The sequence below is a fragment of the Phascolarctos cinereus genome, unplaced genomic scaffold, assembly GCF_003287225.1.
Source record: "Phascolarctos cinereus isolate Bilbo 61053 unplaced genomic scaffold, phaCin_HiC Scaffold_5;HRSCAF=322, whole genome shotgun sequence".
Lineage (NCBI taxonomy): Eukaryota > Metazoa > Chordata > Mammalia > Diprotodontia > Phascolarctidae > Phascolarctos > Phascolarctos cinereus.
The window spans coordinates 329612186-329638427 of record NW_027555958.1 but is presented as its reverse complement, the minus strand read 5'-3'; the positions used below and the strand labels follow the sequence as shown (position 1 = coordinate 329638427).

At 38.6% G+C, this 26242-nt stretch overlaps 1 protein-coding gene and 1 long non-coding RNA gene across 4 annotated transcripts in view; one reads left to right on the top strand and one right to left on the bottom strand.

Moving 5' to 3' along the window:
* LOC110203125 (SLAM family member 9-like) overlaps positions 1 to 26242 on the top strand; it is a 103492-nt gene that overhangs the window by 75163 nt on the left and 2087 nt on the right. The window contains exons 1-4 of one of the 3 annotated variants that reach the window (XM_020979606.2): positions 2234 to 2313; positions 16798 to 16997; positions 20757 to 21068; positions 23765 to 24031. In XM_020979606.2, coding sequence (XP_020835265.1) covers positions 16895 to 16997; positions 20757 to 21068; positions 23765 to 24031 — 682 coding nt within the window. In that variant the 5' untranslated portion in view covers positions 2234 to 2313; positions 16798 to 16894. Of the gene's footprint in view, positions 1 to 2233; positions 2314 to 15413; positions 15472 to 16797; positions 16998 to 20756; positions 21069 to 23764; positions 24032 to 26242 lie in introns of those variants that run through there. The other 2 variants (XM_020979605.2, XM_078156215.1) reach the window with 2 other exon arrangements.
* LOC144457778 (uncharacterized) lies at positions 2236 to 8719 on the bottom strand. The gene is made up of 4 exons (XR_013487282.1): positions 8505 to 8719; positions 6901 to 8160; positions 5969 to 6029; positions 2236 to 2378 (listed from the first exon to the last, which is right to left on the bottom strand). It is a non-coding gene; the product is annotated as an uncharacterized LOC144457778 (long non-coding RNA).

The window sequence follows — 26242 nt, the reverse complement described above, 5'->3', positions numbered from 1 at the left end:
GGGAAAGCAACAAGATTACGCTACTTTCTCTAAGAACTATATACATATGTGTATGATTGACTTCCAAACATATCTAGTATGAAAATTCAGGCTTTGAGTGTGGTTTCATAATATGTTCTCAAAATTGGATAAGGATTTTATATATACATTGCACTGATAATTGTAAAGAAAGTGAAATTATTTTCCCATTTTAAAAGATAGAAAAGTTCATTTTACAAGTTAGACCCTCATGAATTTTTTTTTTAAGATTCTTATGTCATCTACATGGTTTAGGTGAAAAAAGAAACAGCAAGTAATATGTAAAAGTTGAAATTTTCTAAAGTCTCGAGTGAATTATGGGTTCCTGATTTGATGTTCTTCTTTATAGCTCTGTTACTAATAGGATTTGCTCCATAAGATTTGAGCTGTTTTTCACCACATGAACTAATTATTAGAAAACCAAATTTAAGAGATTGTACTAAATTGTATTATGTCTTCTTACTGGCATATTTTAGTGGAATTATCTAGGAACTGCTACAAGTGATTTGGAACTAGAGAAGCAGAGCTCTTTCAGAGCTGTCCTGAGTATGAGGCTATTCCACAAGGTCCACGAGAAGATATTTCCAAGGACCAGACAACTACATGGGACATATGGGACTCAAGATGTGCTGATTAATGGACATTGGGAGTTGGTTAGTAGGATACAAGGAGACCTGATGTTATTTAATATTGATGATCATCATTGTATTACTTTGGTCTTTTGTTTTACTGTGTTTATGCTGAGTTTTCTTGGTTATCCTGGCAACATATAAACCACCCCTCTCAAAACTAGTCCATTGTGGACCCTCTAAATAGTTTGATCTGCAGCCTGACTTACATAATTCTGATTATAAAAATATGAAAAACCTTATAAATTTGGCTTATAGCTGGCCCTGCCCCCAGGAATCAAAGGTGAGGGGATTGAAGGAATTATGGGAATTGAGAGAATCACACTGACTTCATCTTGTAACTCAATTCTGGAGCTAGCTCAGGTTCCATTTTTATTCAGTTATGGGCGTAATCCAATTTCTGTCTTGTGAGAAAACTTTATTCAATTGTGGGAATTACGAGAAATCTTTGTTGCATTGTTTGAACCTAGTCCTGCAAGGCTGGGAAGCTGGACTGCCTCTTCTTGTTGTTTAGACTAACCCTTAACTAAGGATCTAGGTTATGCTGACCAGAAGCCCAGTCAGATAAGATTAATGCAGAGTTTTCTCACAATTATACTTCTAAAGCAACCCATACGCCTTTTCTGAAAACTGGCCCTACATTGGCCAATCAGTTGTTTCCATGTTCTTTTGATTGAATAGAGACACTCGGGTGGGGGTGGTGTAACATCTCTTTTTTTCTGATTTCAGTAAATTGCACCTGTTCACTCTCCCCCTCCCAATCTGGAAAGCCCCTAATCTTTCCTCTCATTAGAAATCAGATTACCTAATTTTCTATACTGGTTTATATCCCATTAATTGTTTTCTCTGAAGCTGAGGAAGCCTAGTCTCCATTTGTTATGTAATTGACATGCATTGTTCAATAAATGGGTAAGCTTTGAAGCTTGATCCTTTGTTTTCTCAGTCTTTCAATCAATCCACCCACCACAGTGCCTACTATATGACACACAGGGTGCTAAACCCTGAGGATACAAAAAGCATCAAAAGACAGTTCCTGCCCTCAAGGAGGACACAGTCTAATGTGGGAGAGAATTAACCAATAAATATGTTTGTTATGTGTAGCAAACAAACAAGCTATACACAGGATAAACAGGACATAATTAAGAGAAGGCAAACACTAGAATTAAGAGGGATTAAGAAAAGCTTCTTGTAGATGATGAGATTTTAGTTGAGACTTGAAGGAATCCAGAGAAGCTAGTAGACAGAGATGAGGAGAGAGAGCATTCCAGGAATGGGAGACAGCCAGAGAAAATGCCCAAAGCTGAGAGATAGAGTATCTTATACAGTCACTTTACAGTAAAAGTCTCACTCTGTAACCCCAACACACACGCACACATGTGACATACTGAGCATGTGTGGTTAACAACTTTGCACTCCTCATCCTGAGCAGAATTGCCAACCACACAAGGCTGGTCTCCTCACTCCCTTTTGAACATGTTCTAGTATAAATAGCAATAGATTTCAAACACCACATCTAACACTCGCTTAGTTGTATGACTATGAGAGGATGTGTAAATGTAAAAAATATAAAGGTGCATTGGCGCATACCCAAATGATATAAGATGGAGAAACACTCACATAGGAGATGTCAAGGATCTGTTTCTTGGAGAAGATGTTGGTCTAACTGGTGGGTGAGAACCACTTCTTTCCATTGGCTTGTGTAGTCAGAATTGTCTGTGTCTTTAAATCTACCTGAAGGAGAGACAGTCACTCTCTCTTTGTGTGGGAATCAGGGTTGAAGGTCTCATTCATTCACTTCAAGGGCACCATGCTGTTAAGCTAAGAAGATTTAATAAGCACCTTCTGCGCCTACTGGCCCCGGGGAAACGGGCTTCAGGCTTTGGCTTGATTTGTCCTTTTTCAGTTGTAAATACAGGGCCCAGAGTCCCAGACTTGAGAGCTTGAGTCATGGGAGCCTTGGAGCCCAAGATTCCAGGCTGGATGTTGCAACTAGTCCAAAGGGGATGCCCTGGAGAAGCTAGGGTCCTAGGATACAAGCCTGAGGGTGAGTGGGAGTGGAGATATAGTGCCTTAAACTTGGATCCTGATGGGACTAATGGACTGACTTGAACTGTGAACTTCAACCTCCTATCTTCCTAGAGACTAAGGACTGTGTAGGGAGGAGTATGTCTACAGGTGCTGGGAAGGAGGACGAGATGTTTGTATGTTCCTTCTTGCTATACCTTTAAAATAAATATTAAATATGCTTTTGTAAAAGCCAATCTGACAAGTAGTTAAATGGAATTGGAGCGCTTGATTCCTTAATATCGGGGGAACATAATTGGTGGGGACTTGAGCCAATGGCAAAGATGAAAGATTCGTTCCCCTCAACCCCTTATGGGTACCTGAGAACCCTGAGGGGTGGGGGTGAGGTGGAAACCTGACACATTTGACCTTCAGGCAGTGGGGACCAGACTAATCACTGTTACAGCTGGATGTGGTAAGAGACTCGAGACAGGAAAATCTAGGAAATACTCGACTTGAAATGTCTAGAATTGCTAGTAGATAGGAATCTTTCCCCACATATTACACTTTCTATCCCCAACCTCTCATCTGAGGATTTATCCCCGGGGTTCCTGGTAAGACCATACCATTGTCCTATGTACATACATAGCAAAGCCAGAATGACAAAATAAGCGTGGGTAGTTATGGTTGGGACTGGGGATTCAGAAAGGCAGAATATTCCATTTAGGAGGAAGCTAAAAGATTATTTCGTCCCACAGAGCTTGGATTTAAGGAAAATGATCTATTGCATTCTGCTTAGATAGCTTTACTTCATAAGTCTTTTGGATGGACTGCATTCTGGCCCCAATCTCTCTTGAGGCTGGCCACCAACTTACCATTTGCACCTGTGTATGATCTTAGTTGGGGTAGCTAGGTGGAACAGTGGCTAGATCACTGTACCTGGAGTCAGGAAGATCTGAGTTCAAATTTAGCCTCAGATACTTAGAGCTGTGTGACCCTGGGCAAGTCACTGAACTCTGTTTGTCTCAGTTTACTCATCTGTAAAATGAGCTGGAGAAAGAAATAGCAAACCACTCCAATATCTCTGCCAAGAAAATGCCAAATAGGCTCACAAAGAGTCAGAAACAACTGAACAACAACAAATATGAAGATTACCAATGAGAAGTACTCCATCACTCCCAGAGGTAACTCATTCAATTTTTGGTTAAGCTCTAATTCTTAGGAAGATTTTCTTGTTAGCAAGCCTAAGTTTATTTCTATGCAATTTCCATTCTGTTCTCCCAAGTCTCATTCATTCATTCATTTCTACCTCTGTATCTATGCTCAGTGTCCTTTCTCCCATTCTTGTCACTCAGAATCATACTCACAATTTTCAAATATCACTGACCTTGGATCAACAATGATATTCACCAGTTCAACCATTCAGTACCTGAGGATATCATTCATTTTGACTAGGTGACTTGAATGTATTAAGGACAACTAAACATTCTCTTACTATCTTCTTTCTTAGCTTGGCTATCAAATTGGATACATATTAGCCATTTTTACTGTACAGTCCAAAGATCTTTCTCCTTGGCAAGGACAATAGCAAGAAAATAAAAATTGAACAGTTATGCTTTCTCTCTGTTGTTAGTTATTATCATCATTTTCATTTAGTTGATAGAGTATTAGACTTGGAGTCAGGAACCTATGGGTTCAAATCCAACTTCATTTGCTTATTACTTATGAGATCCTGTATAGTCACTTAATCTCTGAGTTTGTTTCTTCATCTGTAAAATGGGGACATTCATAGCACCCACTTCACAGAGGATCAGAGGAGACAATATATTGTTTGTAAAGTACCTTGAGAACCTTAAATCGTTATACAAATGGTAACCTTTATTAACTCTATGGTCCTATACACTCCATGCAGCATTCCAATACTTCTTCTCTCTTCTCTTCCCAATTTATGTAAAAAGAATCCACCTCATTTTCTTACCTTTCCTTTTTTATCTGTCCTTCGTTGTTGTTGTTCAGTCATTTCAGTCCTCCAGAGTTTCCTTGATACTGGAATGGTTTGCCATTTCCTTCTCCAACTCATTTCATAGATGAGGAAACTGAGGCAAGCAAGGTTAAGTGACTTGCCCAGGGTCACACAGCTAGTAAGTGTCTGAGACCAGATTTGAACTCATGAAGATGAGTCTTCCTAACTCCAGGCCTAGCACTCTATCTACTGCACCATTTATTCTTGTTATTCATCCTTCCTTTTTTGAAGAAGACCAATGACACTATGAATAAGTAATGTCATGACTTTTGAATGAATTGGATTTAAGTGAGATGAACTTTCTCAAAGAGTCAGCCTCATTCTCTCTTCCAGAGTCAATGAAGTTCCTTGGCAAGGCAATAGTTAGGATGACTGGTGGCTGCACCATCTAGCTGCACTTTAACTACCCTTAGTTGTCCCTGATATATTCAAGTTGCCTGGTCAAGATGAATTACATCCCCATGTACTGAATGAATTGGTGAATAGTGATATTTGAAAATTATGAAGAATGGAAAAGATACCAAAGGACTGGAAAAAGGCAAATACTCCAAAGTTCAAGAGAGGAATGAGAAAGGGAAGGGAATTACCATACTATAGGCCAATGAACCTGATTTTGATTCCTGGCAAAATTCTGGAACATATCATCCTATGCTTTAGCACTCTTTACACTGTGCTTACAAGACCATACCACATTTTTGCATTCATCCTCTGTTATTTATCCTTGCTTTCATCATCTCTACATAACATTAAAAATAGATATGAGGTGAATTGGTATATAAGAAAAGAAGCTTTTGGTAATTTTATAGGGAAAAATTTGGAAGGGAGTCTTTTATGTATCTCCTGTTATTAGCATGTGATTAGAGAAATACCAAGAGACACAGAGAGACAGAGACAGACAGAGAGGAGTCAGAGAGACAGAGAGAGAAAGGAATGATGTATTACAGTATTATGAATTTGAGAGTCAACTGAACCATGTGCGTCTATGCCTTTGGAAAAGAGAAAAGTCAAGAGGGAGGAAAAGCAAGGGAATAAGCATTTATTAAGCATCTACCATCTGCCAGGCACTGTGCTAAGCACTTTGCAAAAATCATCTCTTTTGATCTTCAAAACGACCCTAGGAGGGAGATGCTGTTAATATCCCCATTTTACAGTTGAGGAAACAATGTCCCTTGCATATAGCAGGCATATTTTAAATACTTTTAAAATTGAATTGAATTGAAAAGCAGTTAGTCCTTACTGGCTCTTCTGTGAGACATGGTAGAGAAACTGAATGCTGGTAGGCATTTGGACTTACCTGCAAGTGGGTAGAAGAGGAAAACCAGGAGACATCTTTGGAGGAGATAGGCCATGTGTCTCTATTCAGATCGAATATAAGAAAATCTTAGTGACAACTCAGCTTTAGAGAGAGATTCACTTCTCATTTGAAAAAATCACATGGGAGTTAAAATATGGTTTCGTCACTTGGTGGGAGGGACAGAAGCAAAGCAGCAGAAGAAGGCCTTGGAAAGAATAGGATGATATTGGGGAGAAGTCATATTATTTAGAGAACATTCCCAGATTCCCTGGAGTTCTTGTCAAATAGAAGAGACTTTCTCAAAAGAAGTGTTATTTTTTTTGGGGGGGAGGTTTCATCAAATACTGAGGTCTTGAATTGAACTGTTTCTGAACCTGCTTATGTAGTCTGATCTCTTTTTCTTTCTTTCTTTGCTTTCTTTTTCTAAGCTGTTGACTCTTTTTTCATAATCCCCTTGCATCACTCTCATTTCTTTTCCCAATTTTTCTTCTACCTCTCTTTTATTATTTTTAAGCTCCTTTTTAAGCTCTTCATGAGTTTTTTTATGGGCTTAAGAACACTTCCCATTTTTCTTTGGAGTTTTACTCATAGATGTTTTGACATTGTTGTCTTCTTCTGAGTTTGTGTTTTGGTTTTCCCTGTCACTATAATAACTTTCTATGGTCAGATCTTTTTCTGTTGTCGTTTTGTTGTGTTTTTTTTTTTTGCTCATCTTTTTTGGCCTTGTTCCTTTCCTTTAAATCTGAGCTCTGCTCCCTGGGTGGAAGGGGTGCTGTCTCAGGCTTCTTGGGCCAGGGGCTGCATGTACTGGCTGCTTAGCCGGTGCTGCACTGATGTTGCCCTGAGGCTCCTGGGGGACCCTGTGTGTCTGGCACTGATGGGGTGGGGAGAGAGCTGGAATTGCTGGAGATCATAGGGGTCTGGCAGCTTACCTGGTGCTGAGCTGGGGTCCTAGTGTGTGCTGAGGCCGGTGGGGTGTTTCTCCATTTTCCCAAGGCTACACTGAAGTACATGGATGCCTGGCTCCACATGAATACCTGTTTGCCCAGGGCTACATTGGAGCATGTGGTAGTTCTTGGAGCTGGAGTCTGCCAGTTCCCCTGGCTATGCTAAGGCACATTGAGAGGTCCTGGTGTTGGCATTTGACTACTACACCACACAGGGGCTCAGGATCCTTCTGTGGTTTGCTGAGGTGGGGCTTGCTGCTGGCTTGTTAGAATGTTTCCTGTCCTGGACTGTGTCCTCCTTTTACCTGGGTGATACAGATCTTTTTTTCCCGTCTTCTAGGTTTCTTGGGCTAAAAGATTGTTTCATTCTGGTTTTTTGTTTGTTTGCTTGTTTGTTTTGTTTTTGTTTTTGTTTTTGCTGGTTCTGCTGTTCCAGGATTTGTTCTGGGGCACTATTTTATGGTTGTTTGGAGGTGAACATGAAAGAGTTATGGCAATTTACTGCTTATTCTGCCATCCTGGCTGCTGGAAGTCCCTCTTTTCTGTTTCTTAATAAGTTCAAAATAATTTTGATGAATATGTTTACAATATAGTTTGAACTTTTGGAGTACCACATCCCCTTCATTCCAATTTTTCATTATTCCTTTTGAGATTCTATGCCTTTTGTGCTTAGCACACTGTCTGGCTCACAATAAGCACTTAATAAAAGTTTATTGATTGATTGGTTCACTGATTAGTTATTGAAAAAGTTAGAGATCCAAAAATGCGAGATTATTTTTCTGGTAGCTCAAGATAAGGGTGCCACCTTCTGGCTTATCCAGATATTGCAGAATGAATAGCTAGTGGAGGCTAGTGGCCATGCCTAACCACACACCTTTTTACTTCCAGTGCCCAAATAAAGGCAAATGCCTTTGCACAGAAGAAATGTGCCTTTCCTTCTTGTCCTTATACTCATGACATATTAAATTGCCCTATTAAATTAAAACAAATGTTGCAGCTTGTCAAAATCTTTTTGGACCCTGTCTCTATTTCCCCTCCTAGCTTTGTGTCACCAGGTAGTAGCTGCCAACTCCCTATTTGCTGTTTCTTTTCTGTTGTTTTCTGTTCAAAGGTGATTTTTTTCAGCAGATGAAAAAAAAAAAGAAACAAAATTGAGCAGCTCTACCTGGTCTCTGTTGTCAGTTATTATTGTTTCATCTACTCCAAGAAGCAGTTCTATGTCTTTCTTATTGCTTTTTTTCCTCCCTGTGTGGAAAAAAAATACAAACCAAATTAAACAACCCCTCCCCAAAGCCAAAACAACTTCTTTTGCTTTTCCTTATTTGTCCTTACCAACCTCAATTCGTTCTGAATTTTAGCATTTCTCACAATGTTCTCACCATGCTGAACCATCATTTTCTTTCCATCCTCTGTTGACTGTCCCTTTTCTATCTTCTGTACATATCTTTAAAAAAATCTCATTTGCTGTGGGTTTCTGATGTCAAGATGGTGGAGTGAGGAAAAAACTCCCTGAAGCCTTCCAAAGTTCCCCTTCGAACAACCTTACAACAATGCTTCAGATAAAATTTTGGAGCAGCAAAGCAGCTTACCTGCAGAGGACAAATTGGAGGGTCAGCAGAAAAGGTCTGTCTCACTGGAGTGGGAGAGGAGCTCAGTGAATGAACAGCAGTGACTGGACGAACCCCAGTGGGCATACAGGGAGGCCCCAAACCCCAAGGCATGCCACCAGCAAGGCCATACCCCTAGTGTAAACTAGAAGAAAGACCAGAGTCCTGAGGCAGACCAGTAACACAGAGAGGACCCACCCTACTGCAAGCCATCAGCAAGGCCACACCCCTGGAGCAGGCCAGCAATGAGTCACCACTTACGGGGCGGGCCAACAGGGAGGCCCTGCCCCTGCACAAGGCAGCAAAACCCACCCTACATGCAGTGCAAACCAGCAGCAAGGCCCTGAATCCCAGCACAGAAAGCTTAGGACAGTCCGACTTTTAATAAAAGTACAAAGTCACAAAATATGCAGAAAAATGAGCACAAAGACAAAAAGGAGGGTTTTTTTTGTGCTGTTTGCTCATGTTCTCAGACAATTACTTAACTTTTTCACTCTTTGTTAAAGTAGAGCTCTACTTCCAGTGCAGAGGGTGTACTGTCCCAAGTTTCAGGGGTTTTGTGCAGCTGTTTTCAGAGATACTTCTAGGGACCTGTAAATTTTCAGTTCTTCTAAGGTGGTACGATCAAAGGAGAGGTGTTTACTCCTTTCCTGGTCTGTGCTTTGGTCTATGAGTGACCACAAGCACTCTTTTCTGCCTTGGAGCTGTGAGGAGGATTCTCTCTCCACCATTCCATAAGCTCTGCCTCTTTAGCACTCCTCCTCACCTCAGGACCACCACGCAGGACTGTAACCCAGATCCAAGCACAAACAAAGCAAGACAATCCTGCCTCAGCACCAGCAAAGAGATCTCTGCAATCCCCTTCTGATCAGCTGCTCAATCTCCCCACCATCTGTGGGCCGAGAGTTCTAGAAGTAGCCACTACTGTTGTGACCACCATCCAGGAGCTGCACTAGGGCCAGGGCTGAACTGAGTTTCTCTCTCCTCCAGGTCCAACAGACATTTCCCACTGACCTTCTAAGTTGTCTTTGGCATTTGTGGGTTGAGAAATCTGAACAGCACCACAGATGCCCATGATTCAGTTTCCTGAGGTCTGGCATGGCCATCTTTGTCTGGCATGGCCCATGCTGAACTGTGCTCTTCTCCCAGCCTGGTGCAACAGACCTTTTCTATCAACCATCCAGGTTGTCTTGGGCTGGAAATTTGTTTTGCTCTGTCTTTTTGTGGGTTCTCTAGTCCCAAAGCAGTAAGGTAAGGAGCTGTTTTTGTCAGTCAATTTTTGTGCTTCCCCTTCCAAACTATTAACTCTTTTTTTTTCATAATTCTCTTGCATAACTCTCATTTCTTTCTCTGATTTTTCCTCTGCCTCTCTTACTTGATTTTAAAAATCTATTTTGAGCTCTTCCAAGAGGACTCTTTGGGCTTGAAACCAATTCATATTCAACTTTGAGCCATCACATGTAGGCATTTTGACGGTATTGTCCTCTTCCGAGTTTGTATTTTAATCTTCCTTGTCACCATAGTAGCTTTCTATGGTCAAGGCTTCTTTTTGTTTGTTCCTGGGGTACAAGGGGCATGGTTCCAAGTTTCTTTCACTGAGGGCCAGGGGTCACTGGCTTTCAGTGCCAGAGCCTCTGGGGCTGGAAGCTTGCCCACTGTGTCTGGGTGTTCTGGTCAATTGCACCTATTGTGCCCTGGGTTCTGGGGCTGGCAGTTTGCCAGCTGGACTGGGGCTGGAGGCCTCACAGCTGGCCTTCTGAGGCAGAACTTCAGTGCCTCGGTTGCTGATTTCTGCTATGGCTAAGAGCCTCCCACAGGCTGGCCTGGATACCACCTGCACTAGGCTGCACTCCCCTTTTACTCAAGTGACACGGACCTTTCATGAAGTCCTTCTAAGTTATGTTGGATTGGAAAATCGTTTCACTCCATCTTTTTGTGGATTTTGTAAATCCAGAGTTTTTTTAGAGGCTTGATTTAATGTCATTTCTGAGGGAAACTGGGGAGAGCTCAGACAGCTTGCTGGCCTCTCTCTGCCATCTTTCCAATTAATTTTTAATCAATCTTTCCATTGCCCTTTATTGAATGTAATTTTTATTGCATTATGATCTGAAAAAAGATTTATTTAACATTTTTGCTTTTCTGCATTTGGTTGTGAGGTTTTTATGTCCTAGTACAAAGTCAAGTTTTGGGTAGGTGACATGTATTGCTAAGGAAATTACTTAGATTGTCACATTTATTGTCATATAATAAGTTAAATGGATGAATATTTACAAAAATATAAATTGCTCAGATTAACAGAAGAGGAAATAGAATACTTAAATAACTCCATTTTACACAGAGAAATTGAGTAAGCCATCAATGAATTGCTTAAGAAATAATCCCCAGGTCCAAATGGATTCACAAGCAGCCTCTACCAAACATTGGAAGACCAATTAATCCCAATGCTATATAATCTATTTGGAAAAAGAGGCAAATAAGGAATCCTACCAAATTTGTCATGATTGGGGACAGCTAGGTGGTGCAGTGGACAGAGCACCAGCCCTGAAGTCAGGAGGACCTGAGTTCAAATCCAGCCTCAGACCAAACACTTGATACTTACTAGCTGTGTGACCCTGGGCAACGTACTTAACTCCAACTTCCTAATATATACATATATATATATATGCATATACACACACAAATTCCTCATGATCTAAATATGATTGTGATACCTAAAGCAGATGAGCCAAAACAGAGAAGCAAAACTATAGACCAATTTCTCTGGTGAATATTGGTACAAAAATTTTAAATAAAATACTAGTAAGGCAATCATAGCAATATATTAAAAGAATCATACACTATTTCCAGGTGGGATTTATACCAGGAATGCATTTTTTGGTTCAATAGCAGGATAACTATCAGCATAATTGACCATATCAATAACACAACCTACTAAAAAGTAGTTGAAATAATAATTTTAGCAAAGTTGCAGAATACAAAATAAACCCACAAAATCATCAGCATTTCTATATATTACTAAAAAATCCAGCAGTAAGAGATAGAGAAATTCCATTTAAAATAACTTTAGACAATATAAAATGCTTGGGAGTCAGCCTGCCAAGACAAAGCCAGGAAGTATATGAACCCAATTACAAAACATTTTTCATGCAGATGAGGTCTGATCTAAACAATTGGAAAAAATATTAATTGCTCATGTATGGGTCAAGCCAGTACAATAAAAATGCAATTCTACCTGAATTAATATACTTATTCAGTACCATACCAATCAAACTACCAAAATTATTTTATAGAACTAGGAAAAAGAATAACAAAAATCATCTAGACGAAGAAAAGGTCAAGAATACCAAGTAAATAAACAGGGGGGAAAAAATGTGAAGGAAGGTGGCCCAGCCATGTCAGATATCAATCTGTATTTTAAAGTGGTAATCATCAGAACAATCTGGCAGTGCCTAAGAAATAGAGTAGACTAGGTTAGGTACACAATACACTGTACTAAATGATCATAGCAGTTTAGTGTTGAATCAACCCAAAGATGCAAGCTTTGGGGACAAAAATGCATTATTTAACAACTGCTGGTAAAACTGGAAAACAGTATGTCAGAAACTAGGTATAGACCAAGATTTCACATCATATATCAAGATAAGATCAAAGTGGGCACATGATTTAGACATAAAAGGTGATACCATAAGCAAATTAGGAGAGCATGGCATAGTTTATTTGTCATATCTATGGACAAGGGAAGAATTTAGGACCAAATAAGGTACAGAGAGCACCACAAAACGTAAAATGGAAATCTTAATTATATAAAATTTAAAAGTTTTTGGAGAAACAAAACCAATGCAACTAAAATTAGAAGGAAAGCAAAAATTGGGGGGAAATTTTACAGCAGGCATCTCTGATAAAGGCCTCATTTCTCAAATATATAGAGAACTGAGTCAAATTTATGAGAACACAAATCATTCCCCAGTTGATAAATGGTCAAAGGATATAAAGTCAGTTTTCAGACAAAGAAATCAAAGCTACCTATAGTCATATGAAAAATGTTCTAAATCACTATTGATTAGAGAAATGCAAATCAAAACAACTCTGGGGTACTACCTTACACTTATCAGATTGGCTAACAAAAGAAAAAGGAAAATGATAAATGTTGGAGAAGATGCAGGAAAATTGGAACACTTACGTATTGTTGGTGGAGACGTGAACTTTCCATGTTTTTCTAAAATCAGCCAGCTCATCCTTTCTTATAGAACAGTAGTATTCCATCACTACTACAACTTGTTTAGTCACTCCCCAAATGAAGAGCATCTATCATTTTAGCCACTCTGATAGGTGTGACAAGTTGTGGTGGAGTTGTGAACTGATCCCCACCATTCTGCAGAACAATTTGGAACTATGCCCAAAGAGCTATAAAACTGTGGATACTCTTTGACTCAGCAATACTACTACTAAGTCATATTCCAAAGAGATTTTTAAAAATAGGAAAGAACCTATTTGTACAAAAATATTTATAACAGTTCTTTTTGTCATAGCTAAGAATTGGAAATTAAGGGGCTGCCCATCAATTGGGGAATGGCTGAACAATTTGTGATTTATGATTGTAATATAATATTACTATGCTATAAGAAATAATGAGCGAGACAATTTCAGAAAAACCTGGAAAAACTTACGTGATCTGATATTGAGTGAAGTGAGAAGAACCAGGGAAACTTTGTACACAGCAACAGCAATATTATGAGGATGAACAATTGTGAATGGCTTAGCTTTTCTCAGCAATACAATGATCCAAGACAAGCTCAAAGGACTCATGATGAAAAATGCTGTCCACCTCCAGAGAAAGAACTGATGTTGTCCGAATACAGACTAAAACATACTTTCTTTCTTTCTTTCTTTCTTTTCTCTCTCTCTCTCTTTCTTTCTTTTTCTTTCTTTCTTTCTTTCTTTCTTTCTTTCTTTCTTTCTTTCTTTCTTTCTTTCTTTCTTTCTTTCTGTCTGTCTTTTTCTTTCTTTCTTTCTTTCTTTCTTTCTTTCTTTCTTTCTTTCTTTCTTTCTTTCTTTCTTTCTTTCTTTCTTTCTTTCTTCTTCCTTCTTCTTCTTCCTTTCCTTTCCTTCCTTCCTTTCTTTCTTTCTTTCTTTCTTTCTTTCTTTCTTTCTTTCTTTCTTTCTTTCTTTCTTTCTTTCTTTCTGTATTTTTTCCACAAAATGACTAATGTGAAACTGTTTTACATGATTGAACATGTATAACCTACATTAGATTGCTTACCATTTCATAGAGGGGCTCAAGGAGGGAGAGAAGGATAGAATTTTGGACTCAAAACTTAAAAACAACAAGTGTTTAAAGTTGTTTTTGTATGTAACTGGGGAAAATAAAACATTCTTTAAAAATCTAATTTGGGGGCAGCTAGGTGGTGCAATGGATCGGTCACTGGCCTTGGAGACAGAAGGACCTGAATTCAAATCCGGATCTCAGACACATAACACTCTCTAGCTGTGTGACTCTGGGCAAGTCACTTAACTCCAATTGTCTCACCAAAAACAAAAAATCCAATTTGCTTTGTGAGTTTCTGATATATCTACATCAGTCTTTTCAGAAAATTCCAATTTTTACTCCTCAATGAATTTTTTCAACTTGTGTTTTCTCTGTTTCATTCTTTAGAATTTCCAACCCAACCTAAGCTGATTTTTCCTGTAGAAATTTTGCCTGTGGACTCCAATTACCCTTTCTTTGAATCCTTTTAAATCTACTTTTCCAAAATCTGTTATGCATTCTAATCTTCTCTCAGTTTTCCTTTCCTTCTCTGTCACAAACTCTTAGAGCTAATGATCATATTTCTCCAAGGTGACCAGAATTTCAATTCCAGTAAACAGTTTCTCTCTATTAGTGAAGAGTATACATAGAATAGGTTTTCCAGTTGCCGATTTCTCTACCTTTTAAAGGATGATTTTAAGGCAAAGAGAGGTTATCTTCTCTGCTTTTGGAAGAAAAAGAGCACCAGCACTAAGTCTGGCACCAATATGGTAAGCCACTGGGACAGGGCCACTAGTCTGGCTAAGGAAGAAAGAACGAGCCTATCTTTGAAATAGATTGAGTCAAAGGTTTTTTGATGATCAGCAGCAGGGTAGGCCCATGAGAGGCTTTTGTGCTTTTGCACTTGCAGCTTGAGCAAAGTATGGAGATGTAGAAGGGGAAAAAAGGAAAGAAAAGGAAAGGAGAGACAAGAGAGGAGAGGAGGAGAGAGGAAAGGAGGAGAAGAGAAGGGGAGAGAAAAAGAGAGGAGAGGAGAGAAAAGAAGAGGAGAGAAGGGTCATTGAAGTATCTTTTATTAAGGCACAGAAGAGAAAAAAAAAGATCAGAAAAAACACAAATAGAATATCTTTGCAAGTTATATGTTGGGGCAGCTAGGTGGTGCAGTGGATAGAGCGCTGGCCTTGGAGTCAGGAGTACATGAGTTCAAATCCAGTCTCAGACACCATGTCACTTACTAGCTGTGTGACCCTGGGCAAGTCACTTAACCCAGATAGCCTCACCAAAAAGCAAAAAAAAAAAAAAGGAAGTTATATGTTAACTATTATATTTAAAAGAAAAGCAAACTATGTAATAGAAATCTGTATGCAATGGAAGTTTCATTTAAAATAATTTGTTAAATTACTACTTGAATATTTAGAATATTACTTCACTGTGAGAAATGATAAATATGGAAAGTATAAGGGAAAATAGAAAGACTGAAACAAAAGGAATTAAGCAGAAGCAGAAAAACAAAATATACAACGATTCCAATAGTGAAAATTAAAAGAAAAATTAGAAAGTCAAAACTGAAAGCTATGTAATTATAATGATCAGATTTGGTCCCAAAGAAGAGATACGAAGAGACACCTCTTTCCATTTTTTTGTAGAGCAAGAGGATTAAAGGTGTATAAAACTGCATACAACATCATACTTTTTGAGGTGTGGGTAAGTTTTGCTAACATTAGTTTTCTTCTTTTTCATTATAAAGGATGGAGTGAGGTTGAAGGGAGCAATAAATATATCAGGATAGGTAGGTAATGTGAAAAAACAGAAATCATCAAAAATTTTATTTCTACAAAATGAAATATGAAAATGCACATCCTCCCTCTCCTTTCCTTGCAGCAGTGAGGGATTAAGGATTTGGAATAATGCGTATCATGTCAGACTCAATAATGATTATTTAAGTCAAACCAAACCACCAAGCATTTAATAGGAGCCTACTGTGTGCCAAGCGTTGGGGACACACAAAAAGCAACAACAGTCCCTGCCCTCAAGAAGCTTACAATCTAATTAATGGGGGAGACAACATGCAAGCTACTGTTTACAAACTAGATATATAAAGGATAATTTGGAAATTATCTCAGAGGTGTTACATTTTTAAAAAGCATGAGGATGCCATTTTGCCTTTATCCATCATCTAGCCAAGTTAAGTCTCAAAGGTCACCTGGTTTTTGAGAAATCACAAGATTACTCCCTCTCACCACTGTCACCCAACTTAAGGAATGCCACGAGACTATACCTCTCCCTCTCAGCTCTGTGTCTCCCAATCCCTTCTGCTAATAAGAAACTGGTGTCTTAATAAGGTTTGGGATTCGCTGTGCTACCAAGAGCCTGGGACCCAATTTTTTTTTTGCAATCACATGCCTTGCTAAATAAATTGTTTGTCTGGATGAAATTTGGTTTCTTTATTCCATTGTAACAAAGGGAAGGCAGTAATTAAGGGGGATGAGGAAAAGTTTTTTTGCAGAAGCTAGAATTTTAGCTCAGACTTGAAGAAAACAGGGAAGCCAGGAGGCAGAGAAGGTTGTTTGGAATAGTGGTGTCAAACTCAAATAGAAATGTATATCTGTCAACAGTACACTGATTTAGAAAACTACAAATTTACATTATGTGGTGTCTATGTCATTAGTTTTGTAAAACATTTTCCAATTACATTTTAATCTGGTTCTGAAGGCATGGAAAGGTTTTGCTAGCCTCATGCAACCTATGACCAGCAACTGACTCTTACTCATCCACACTTTTTTACAGGCTGAGGTACTCCTTTCTTTGGGGCTTTCTAGCTCCTCTCTCAGTCCTTCTCTGGAGGATTGGTTTCCCTTTCAAGCCAGGGTACAATACTGAGGGATATCTGTCTCAGTACTAGACCAGTCATATGCTTAGTCATTTTTGCTAACTCATTTGCCCAGAGAAAGTCAGGAAGTTGAAAAAAATAATTTAAGATGAATATTTTACAAACACCCCAAGTTCCCCATTTCTACCTCTTGATTTCAGGCTCATTACAGAAAGGATGTGATCTCATAGAAGAGGAAGAGAAGATGTAAGAGGCTAGCGTCTTTCCTGTTCTAGTGGGTTGAATAAGCACCAGACTATGGAAGTTCTCAACCTGATCCTTGGCTGTGGATCCCAAAAAAACAGCATGTCCTTTAGCAGGTGGAAGCAGTGTCTGCTAATACTCATGATCTCTTCTCAAGGTACTTTATATTCATTCTCCTCTATCTCTTTGCTGTGAGGTTCTAAGGTTAGAGGTAGAGAGAAGATGGGGGTGAAAACTCATCAGTGAGGGTAATGTCTGGTCCCTTCATAGGACTGTGTCAGCCTCAGCTGTCAAGAGTTGGAAGGTATGTGCTTATTTCATATGAGTCTAACTCTGCTTTCCAACAAAGGGCAGCCAAAAGAGAGATATGGGCAAACGGAGTCAAGGTGGGTGTCGGTGGGGTCACGGAAGGATGTTGACAAAGCCAGTGAAAGAACAGGAAGTCAGCCATGAAGTGTATGCTTAAGTCCCTCATATCTTCCCTTTCTCAGGCCAGCTCCTTTAGATGTATTCTGCAAAGGTCCAAGTCAGGAAAACTGCCTGGCTGGATGCTGTGAATTTATAGATCTAATCTTAGGATTCTATTCATCTTTACTCTCCCTTCCCAACTGCCTTTCAATCACACCACAATCTGTCCTCTAGCTCTGCTGATTTTTCTTGTACAGGATGTCAGATTTGCCATTTTTCTTCCTGTAATAGTACTTTGGGCTAGGCTTAAACTGACTACCTGGAGGTATAAAATGCTAAAGATCATGGGAGGTGTTAATTTAGGTCCCCTGTCAAGGCCAAAGGTCTGTTACACTTACTACTGTCACAGCCTTTAGGAATTATTCACCGTTCAGCTAGATTCATTCACTCTATTTATTCTAGCATCCTCTGTCTTTCATCAGCAACTTTGTATGGGTATGAATCATTTTCTTGAGCATTGGACATGCAGGCAAGGAGATCTAGATTCTTGAGAAAGTCATTTCTCCAGGTTTCTGTAAAATCAGTTTTGGACTACATAATTTCTAAATGACTTTCAGTTATAGCAGTCTGTGATTCTAGGAGTCTTGGCTCTGAAATAATTTAGCCTTTCTTACTATTAATTTTCTCTTCAGTAACATTGGGGGTAATTAAACCCATTTAGCCTACCTCATGGGTAGGATTCAATTTTAATGAATCAACACAAGTTTATTAAAAGTACCTGCTATGTACCAGGAACCATGTTAGGTGATGGGAATACAAAGGCAAAAATGATATAGTCTCTGACCTCAAGGAGTGTACAATCAACTGAGGTAAACAATAGTCATATATAAGTATATTTAAAAAGTACACAAAGTAAATATAGGATAATTTTGGGAATGGGAGGCACTAATGGCTGAGAAGAGGGGAGACAGTGGTCAAGAAAGGTCTTCTGTAGGAGGAAGCAGTTTCACTACGCTTTTAAGGAAATTAGAGATTTGAAGAAGATGAGATGAGAAGAGAATGCATTCCAAATGTAAAACAGCTCGACAACTGCATGGGAAGAAGAGATGGAATATTCCATGTAATGAACAATAGCTAAAAAGCTAATTCGACTGAAATATAGAGTGTGTGTAGGAGAGTTTTTGCTTTGTTTTAGCACAAATGTGTGTGTGTGTATATATATATATATATATATATATATATATATGTGTGTGTGTGTGTGTGTGTGTGTGTGTGTGTGTGTGTATAATTTATTTTAGACATTCTTTTTTAAAATTTTGAGCTTTAAATTCTCCATCTCCCTTCTACCTTTCTCCCACCCATTGAGAAAGCAAGCAATATTATATCAATTATCCATGTCAAATCATGGAAAATATATGTCCATATTAGCTATGTTGCAAAAAAGCAAGAAAAATAAAGAAAATGAGAGCATTATACTACAATTTGCACACAGAGTTCCACACTTCTCTCTCTGGAGGTGGATAGCATTTTTTTTTCATGAGTCCTTTGGAATAATTTTAGATTATTGTATTAATCAGAGTTAGGTTGGATTTTTAATCCTTTATTCCATCAATCAGAGAATCATAAAATTTTAAAAATGACACGGATCTTAGAGGACATCTAGTCAAAGACTTCTTTGCTATCCCTCACAGCTTAGGGTCATTTGTGATCTTTACAAATATCCCTTTTATATCTTCATCCAAGTTTCTGATAGAAGTGTTAAATAGATTGCTATACATAGGCCTGTAAGGTACATCAACATGGACTCTTTCGGGTTCACATTAAACCATCGATCAACAGTCTCTGAGTGTGACTATTCAGTCAGTTGGAAATCCATCTAACTTGATTGTTATTCAGTCTACATCATTTCAACTTATTCCAAGATAATCATTAAAAACTTATTTAAATATCTTGATGAAATCCAGTTATATTTTCATAATCTATAAGAATGATAATCATTAATTTAAAATTGTTATAAAATTGTTATAATTTGTTGGTGACTTTGTGCTAACTTCTAAGAATCACCTCTTTTTTGGGTAATATATCTTGGAATTTTGCTGAATATCAACATCAAGCTTATAAGTCTAAGTCCTGAAATATCTCTTTTTCTGTTATTTTTCTCGAATTTTCAGTCACTTCTAATATTTTCTATGACATCACAGAAATTTTTGTCAATGATTCTGTGATCAATTTTTCACTTCTTTCGGCACTGGTATATAGAATCTTACTCATATGTATCAGCAGAAATTTATTACAATCAGTGGGTATGTGCATGAAGAAGATATATATCTCTTGATAGACCAAGTAAAGTCTATAGGCATCTCCTTACCCTTTAGCCAAGAGTCACTAGTTACAAATGCAAGTGATCGCTTCGGATGGGAAGAACATAAAGATCATTATCCCCATTTTACAGATGAAGAAAGTATGGCTCAAGGACAGAAGGTGACTCATTGTCCCTTTATTTTAGTATATAAAAGTATTCTGAGACTCAAAATAAAGCCAGAACTTGGCATCAGTGTTTCTTAACCTATAGTAGAACTGCATTTTTTTTTTTTTAGCTTTGCCACTAAACTTCATTTAATCACTTCACTTAAACATTGAATTTTCTGGCAACTGGAGCCTATGACAAAGTTCACGTTTGCCACAATATCCATATACATGACCATAATCAGGGAGGCAAAACAACTGGGTTGTGGGTACAATAATGCATCAGTTGCTCCCAGTAACTCTAATGAGATCATCAACGTCTTTCCAGCTTTGAGTATCATGTAAAAGCAAGGAGAACCTACATCTTTGACCTTGTATTCCTAAACTGATCCTTATACTGTGACTAGAAGAGGTCCTTATGATGTGTTGAAAGGAGAGAGAGAATGAGATACAGGTGACATATCTTCAAGCATAGTTTTAAGGAATTACCTGGGTAATTTTAATAGCATGTATGTATTTCTATTCTTCTGGACTATGTATCTTTCCAAGAAAAGTTTTGTAAAGAAGGCTGTTTTGCAAGCCTTTTGACATCTGATGTACATCACCAAGGGGATGGGTGTTGATGATTCATATAAGGTCAGTCATAGCTATGTTCTAAACAACATCGTCTTAGCCATTCCCCATTCTCAGCTCTACCTGTGTTATAGTTCACAGGATCCTGGCAGTCAGTTTTGAATACTACCTAGGATACTAGCCAGGTTTCTGTGCTCAGGTCACTTTTAATTTCTATAAGCCTTAGTTTCCTTATCTCTAAAATGGGTATTAAAATACCTGTAGTTCTCATCTTGTAGATTTGTTTTGAGTTCTTAAGAGATAATATGTAGTACTTGGCAAACCTTAAAACATTATGCAAATGTCATCCATTATTATGCTTGATAGTATGAGAGAGCCCTGCAATCACATCTCCACCAAAATACTCCCTTGACTATGATTTTTATTGTCCTATCACTAACAAAGTTCTTGCTCTGACTCTGGTTGGCAGTTCACTCAGCAAGAAATGTGGTGGGTGCTATTGGTGAATCTATAAATCTCAAGAACCCTGAATTGTCTCATGAGCCCTATTCAGAAGTCTCTTGGTTTTACAATGAGACCCAGAAGATCTTGACATGGACCAAAGGGAAAAAAAATAAAGTATTCGAAACCAATTTGAAAACACGGATCCATCTTGGAGCTGATAATATCACTTTACATATCCAACAGCTTCAGAAGGAGGACAGTAGTACCTATAAACTCCAGACTTCCTTGCTGAAGACAGGAAAGGACTTCTCAGAGCACATCAGGCTGGATGTGTATGGTAAGTTAAGTAGAGATGAGGAAAGAATAAGAGGGAGGGTTGAGACTTCAGCTAGACTAAGAGGAAATACCAGATGAGTTTAGTCAAGTGAAAAGATTAAAGAAGGGACACTAAAGATAAGAGTAGAAACATGGAGAAAACTCAGGTCAGATTAAGTGAGATGTGCTTTGCATATTTTTGGGACAGCGAAGGCATCAGCTTTACTGGAATATGGGTTTTGGAGAATAGTGGGAAGGTTGGAGAGTGAGCCTTGAAGATAAGCAGGGGATTTGAGACTTGATACAATATGGAGCTATTATAGATAACTGAGCCCCAAAGTGGCATGACAAAAGATGTGTTTATAAAAGATTAGTGCCATACTGGGACATCAATAACAATAGGATAAATCTGGGAGGAGGGTGCAATCTAAGAAGTAAATTGGGATAGACAGGACAGAAGTAGACATTTCTATAATTCAAGAGTGACAGGATTTAAGTTCTAGAGGAATGTACAGGGATAGAAAGCTAATATAGATAGATTGATCAAGCCACATTAGTTCTAAGCAGACAAGATATACAAGGCAACAAGGTTTATAGGAAGGGACACATGTATGTATATATGTGTGTGTTTACATACACAAACACATACACACATACATGCATATATGGAATATTACAGAGACAGAACAAGATTTGGTCATGAGTAGTTGAAGATGACAAGGTAATGACCCCCAGGGATGAGAAAGATTATGGTGTCCTCAAAAGTTATCAGGAAATTCAAAAGAAGTTTGGGCCTGGGTGGGGAAGATAATGAGTTCTGTTTTGTTGAATTTGAGGCTATCACACAAGGATACTTTTGGCCAAGACAATCTGGCAATGGAGATCACTGGAGAATACGGAGATGGGACGCAAGAGATGCAAATTTAGACCCTTTTGCTATACTATCCCTCACTGACCAAACTGACAAAAATAGAGGTTGTAGAAGAGCAGATACTCACAGCAGAATGATGAACGCACACAATCTTTTTAGATATTAATCTGGGATTCCACTGTAAAAATGACAAGAGAAGTTGTACCTTTTGATTTAATAATTTCACTGTTTTTAGGGACATAAATCACAAGTGCTTGTGTGTGTGTGTGTAATCAAAAGCAACAACAGCACTTTTAAAATATTTACATATTGCATGTAATCATGAAAACCTGGAAACAACCTAAATGGCTACCTATTGGTGGGAAATGGTAGAATAAATGAAGGGATATTCATATAATAAAAAAACTATCAAATTATCAATGTCAAATATGAGATATATATTAAGAAATCTGGAAAGAACTTTATTCAGTGAACTGGGAGAATAGAGTATACACTATCATCAAATAAAGGAAAAAGTGAATGAGAATGAATGGATGAAGAGTCTTGATGAAGACTTAAAGGAACTGACAGAAAAAATGTCATGATAAACCAACCACAAAAAATAATTTCTTTGTAAATAGTTATCAAACAGGTTTAGTTGGTTATAATGATGTTCAGTGCTAAATTATTAATAAAATATTTTAAAAGAGAAAAAAATGGAGAGAAAAATCACCAAGTGAAACTGGGTCCATTAGAAATTAGAAAATCAGGTCAAGGGCAGAAGACAGATGAAGGTAGAGGCCTATGGATCAAGGCAAAGGCAGGCCCACCCAAGATGTGTGCTCTACTTTAAACAGAAATATGCACTGTTCCCACACATCCTGGGGGAATTGTCAGGGAACTCTTGGGGGGTTACTTTATAGTCTGACTCTTTCACAAATGCTGATTCTGCCCCTTAACATTTGTGTGACTTTGGGCAAATCACTTCACTTTTTGGGGCCTCAGTTTCCTATATGTCAAATGAGGAGATGAGTCTAGACCCTCTAAGATTCCTTCTCTAAGTCTATGATCCTATAAGTTACAAAGATTTATTCTAAAGAAGAACTTTCTAACAATTAGAGCTGTTCCAAATTGGAATGGACTGCTCTGTGAGGTCATGGGCTCTCTGCGTTTTAATGTGTTCAAATAGAGGCCAGATGGACAACTGCCAGAAATGTTGCAAAGGGATACTTTGAATTGGATGAGATGTTGGACTAGATAGCCTTCAGGTTCCTTTCATCTCTAACATACTGCAATTCCCTATGTATATAGTTAAGGATAATTGATTTCTCGTATGATGGGACATCTTAAGCATATAAGGAGGAAGTAGTATTCTTTACCTTGTCCTTAGAGCAGGGTGCCACTATCTGAATAACTGTCTTCCTCCTCCTCCCATCCTTTTCTGATCAACAGCAACACAGAACAGGTGAAGTAGTTTCCCAGAATGGTTGAAGGAAAAGATGACTCCCTTGGGCTGTGTCACTCTCTGTCCCACAAATGTAATGGCAGTCCCCAGCCTCTCACTGATGGGACCTGAGAACCCAGTACCTGTTACATGCCTCACACACTTCTGTTTGTCTAGAAGGAGGTGTTTCCTGCCTGAAAACTCTACCCCTTTGTAGCTCTGGATGTGCAGACTTGGGTAATGTTAGCAACTGGAACTGGATGGTAACTGTCCAGAGTCACCCATTTCCTCTCCTCTGTAGTACTCCAGGGCAGAACTCTGAAACCCGGAGTTCTGATACTTAAGGAAATCATTGACCATCTTGATGGGGGGGGGAGCACAATCAAAACATCTCATTGAATATTATATTTTACCCTTCATGCAGAGCGATTGACAGAGCCAAAAATTACATTGGGTCCTAGGATCAATGATAATGGTGCCTGTCTTGTCAATGTGACATGTTCTGTGGAACAAGTAAGAGAGAATGTAACATACAACTGGACTCCTGTGGGACAAGGGGCTAATGCATCCAGTGGAGGACCCATCCTCAACATCATTTGGAAACCTGGTGACCATGACCAGTACACCTGTACTGCCATGAACCCTGTCAGCAACAGCTCCCATACTGTTCTTGCCAGTGAGCTCTGTGCAGGTAAATTTCTGATTGTTTTTCCAGAAGCCTGAGATCATACATTCCTGCAGGGATTTGAATTATATATTATCTGTAATATATTATATGTAACATTATTAACATATTACATAATGTTATATATATTGCATATCATATATATCTAGGCACATATATTATATATTATTTGTTTATAATACATTAATATGTTATTAATATATTAATATAATATATAATAACATGTAATAATTATTGACCTTGGTACCAACCTGGTACCTATAGGAGCAGAGCCCTTGAGCTCTGTCACTGGCCAAGCCTCAGCCAAAGGAAATACTCCTGCTCTGAGATTGTAAGGAGAATAGTTGTTTCAGTGGTCAATTCCCTCTAGTTAAACTGATCAAGACAAAAAATACTTTTTTTTTGTGCATGGTTCAGATTGCTCCCAGTGACCTTGCTTCTTTGTACCTTCTCTTTTAAGACATTGAACATGGCATGAGCTATACCCAGTCTTCTTGTACCTCATGGTTTCTACCACTCTGATTATTCTCTTTATGTTGCGGCTATCAAAAATCATAAAAATCAAATGTCCTGATATGTCCTATCACCAGGGGTATAGAACTACAGGGAGCAGTCATTAGAGAATGCATCCCTAAGGATCATAGCCCTACAGCTAGGAGGACCTCAGGAACCATCTACTCCCACCCATTCATTTCACAGATGTGGAAAGTGGTGCCCAGGGAACTTAAGTGACTTAGATAAGGTCACATAGGTAGTGTCAAACTCTGGTGCTCTAACTTCCAAACCAATGCTTTTTTCACAGTATCCTATTAGAGCAATTTAATTGGCCCCAGTATAACTATAGATTCGAATGTTGAATGCTCAAAATATTGAAGTTGATCCAGTTCCAGAAAAAATTCTTGGGATTGTGGTTGGAAACATAAAGACAGCAACATTATCTTCAACAGGATCTTAGACTCAAGGTTAGACAGGTTAGCGTAGATCCCTTAGCTATCAGGGACATCACATTGGTGATGATTCCTACCTGAATGGAATCCTTCATTCACAGCAAGGGGGGAGGAGAAGAATCTCCTAACTCAGCAGCTATTTTCCCTCTCTTTCCTTTTACTTCAGGCCTCCCTAGTGCTCCTTTCAAAACCTTTGTCCTCAGAGGCATTCCCTTCTCTGTGTGTCCTTGCCAGTTTAGGACCCTCCCCCAGTTTCTCTAGTCCCAAAGCAGTAAGGTAATATGACGCCCTTTGGGGAAGAGCAGTTATAATCTTGGAAGCAGGGACAGTGTTGTTTTCACCTTCATATCCCACATTGCCTTGCATAGAACAGGCACTTAATGCTTGTTAAATTACTGAATACAGAAGCCCTGAGTTCAGATCCTAGCTTAGAATTCAATGTCTTGGACTGCTCCATCACATTTCTGAACACTGGAGTAGGAGGCCTAGTACTCTACCTTTATTATAACCAGGAACAAGTAATAGTTATAGCATCCTGCACCCCCCCCCCAGCCCTGGCTTTAAACACACACTGTTGCTATCCCTGAAACATGCATAGGAAGTTGACAGTATAAAACCTAGGAATAGATCAGTTTCTCCCTTAAGGACCAGAGGCTACCATGTCTCTTTGTACCAATACCCCTCATGTTTCCTTTTCTATTTGAGATACTCTCCCGAACATTGACCCTGGCATTCATCAGCTCTTAATGAGTTTATTATTTATTTAGGGAGCAAGACACACATACGAAACTTAATGACTGATTAAAATTCAATACTCCTGATCTTAGTCCCAATGTTCTTCCCAATATCTAGCATTTATTAGCAGTTTACAAATGTTATCTCATTTTACCTTCATGTGCCGTATTATTACCAAAAGGAGAAATAGAAAATATCAGTTATTAACAATAGCTAGTATTTACATAGCACTTTAAAGCTTGCAAAGTACTTTACAAATACCTCATTTTTTCCTCACAACCACTCTGGGAGGTAGATGATATTGTTTTTCCCATTTTACATATGAGGAAATTGAGACAGACAAATGACTTGCCCAGGGTCACACATCTAGTAGATGCCAGAGGCAGGATTTGAACTCAAGTCTCTGTCCACTGTACCATCTAGCTGCCATATTATTTTTGAAGTTTCAGTTTGATCATTTACTAGCCTTGAAGTAGAAGGGAAGGTCACTTCACCTCTCTTGTTCTCTTTCCTTAATCAGTGAAATGAAGAGGTA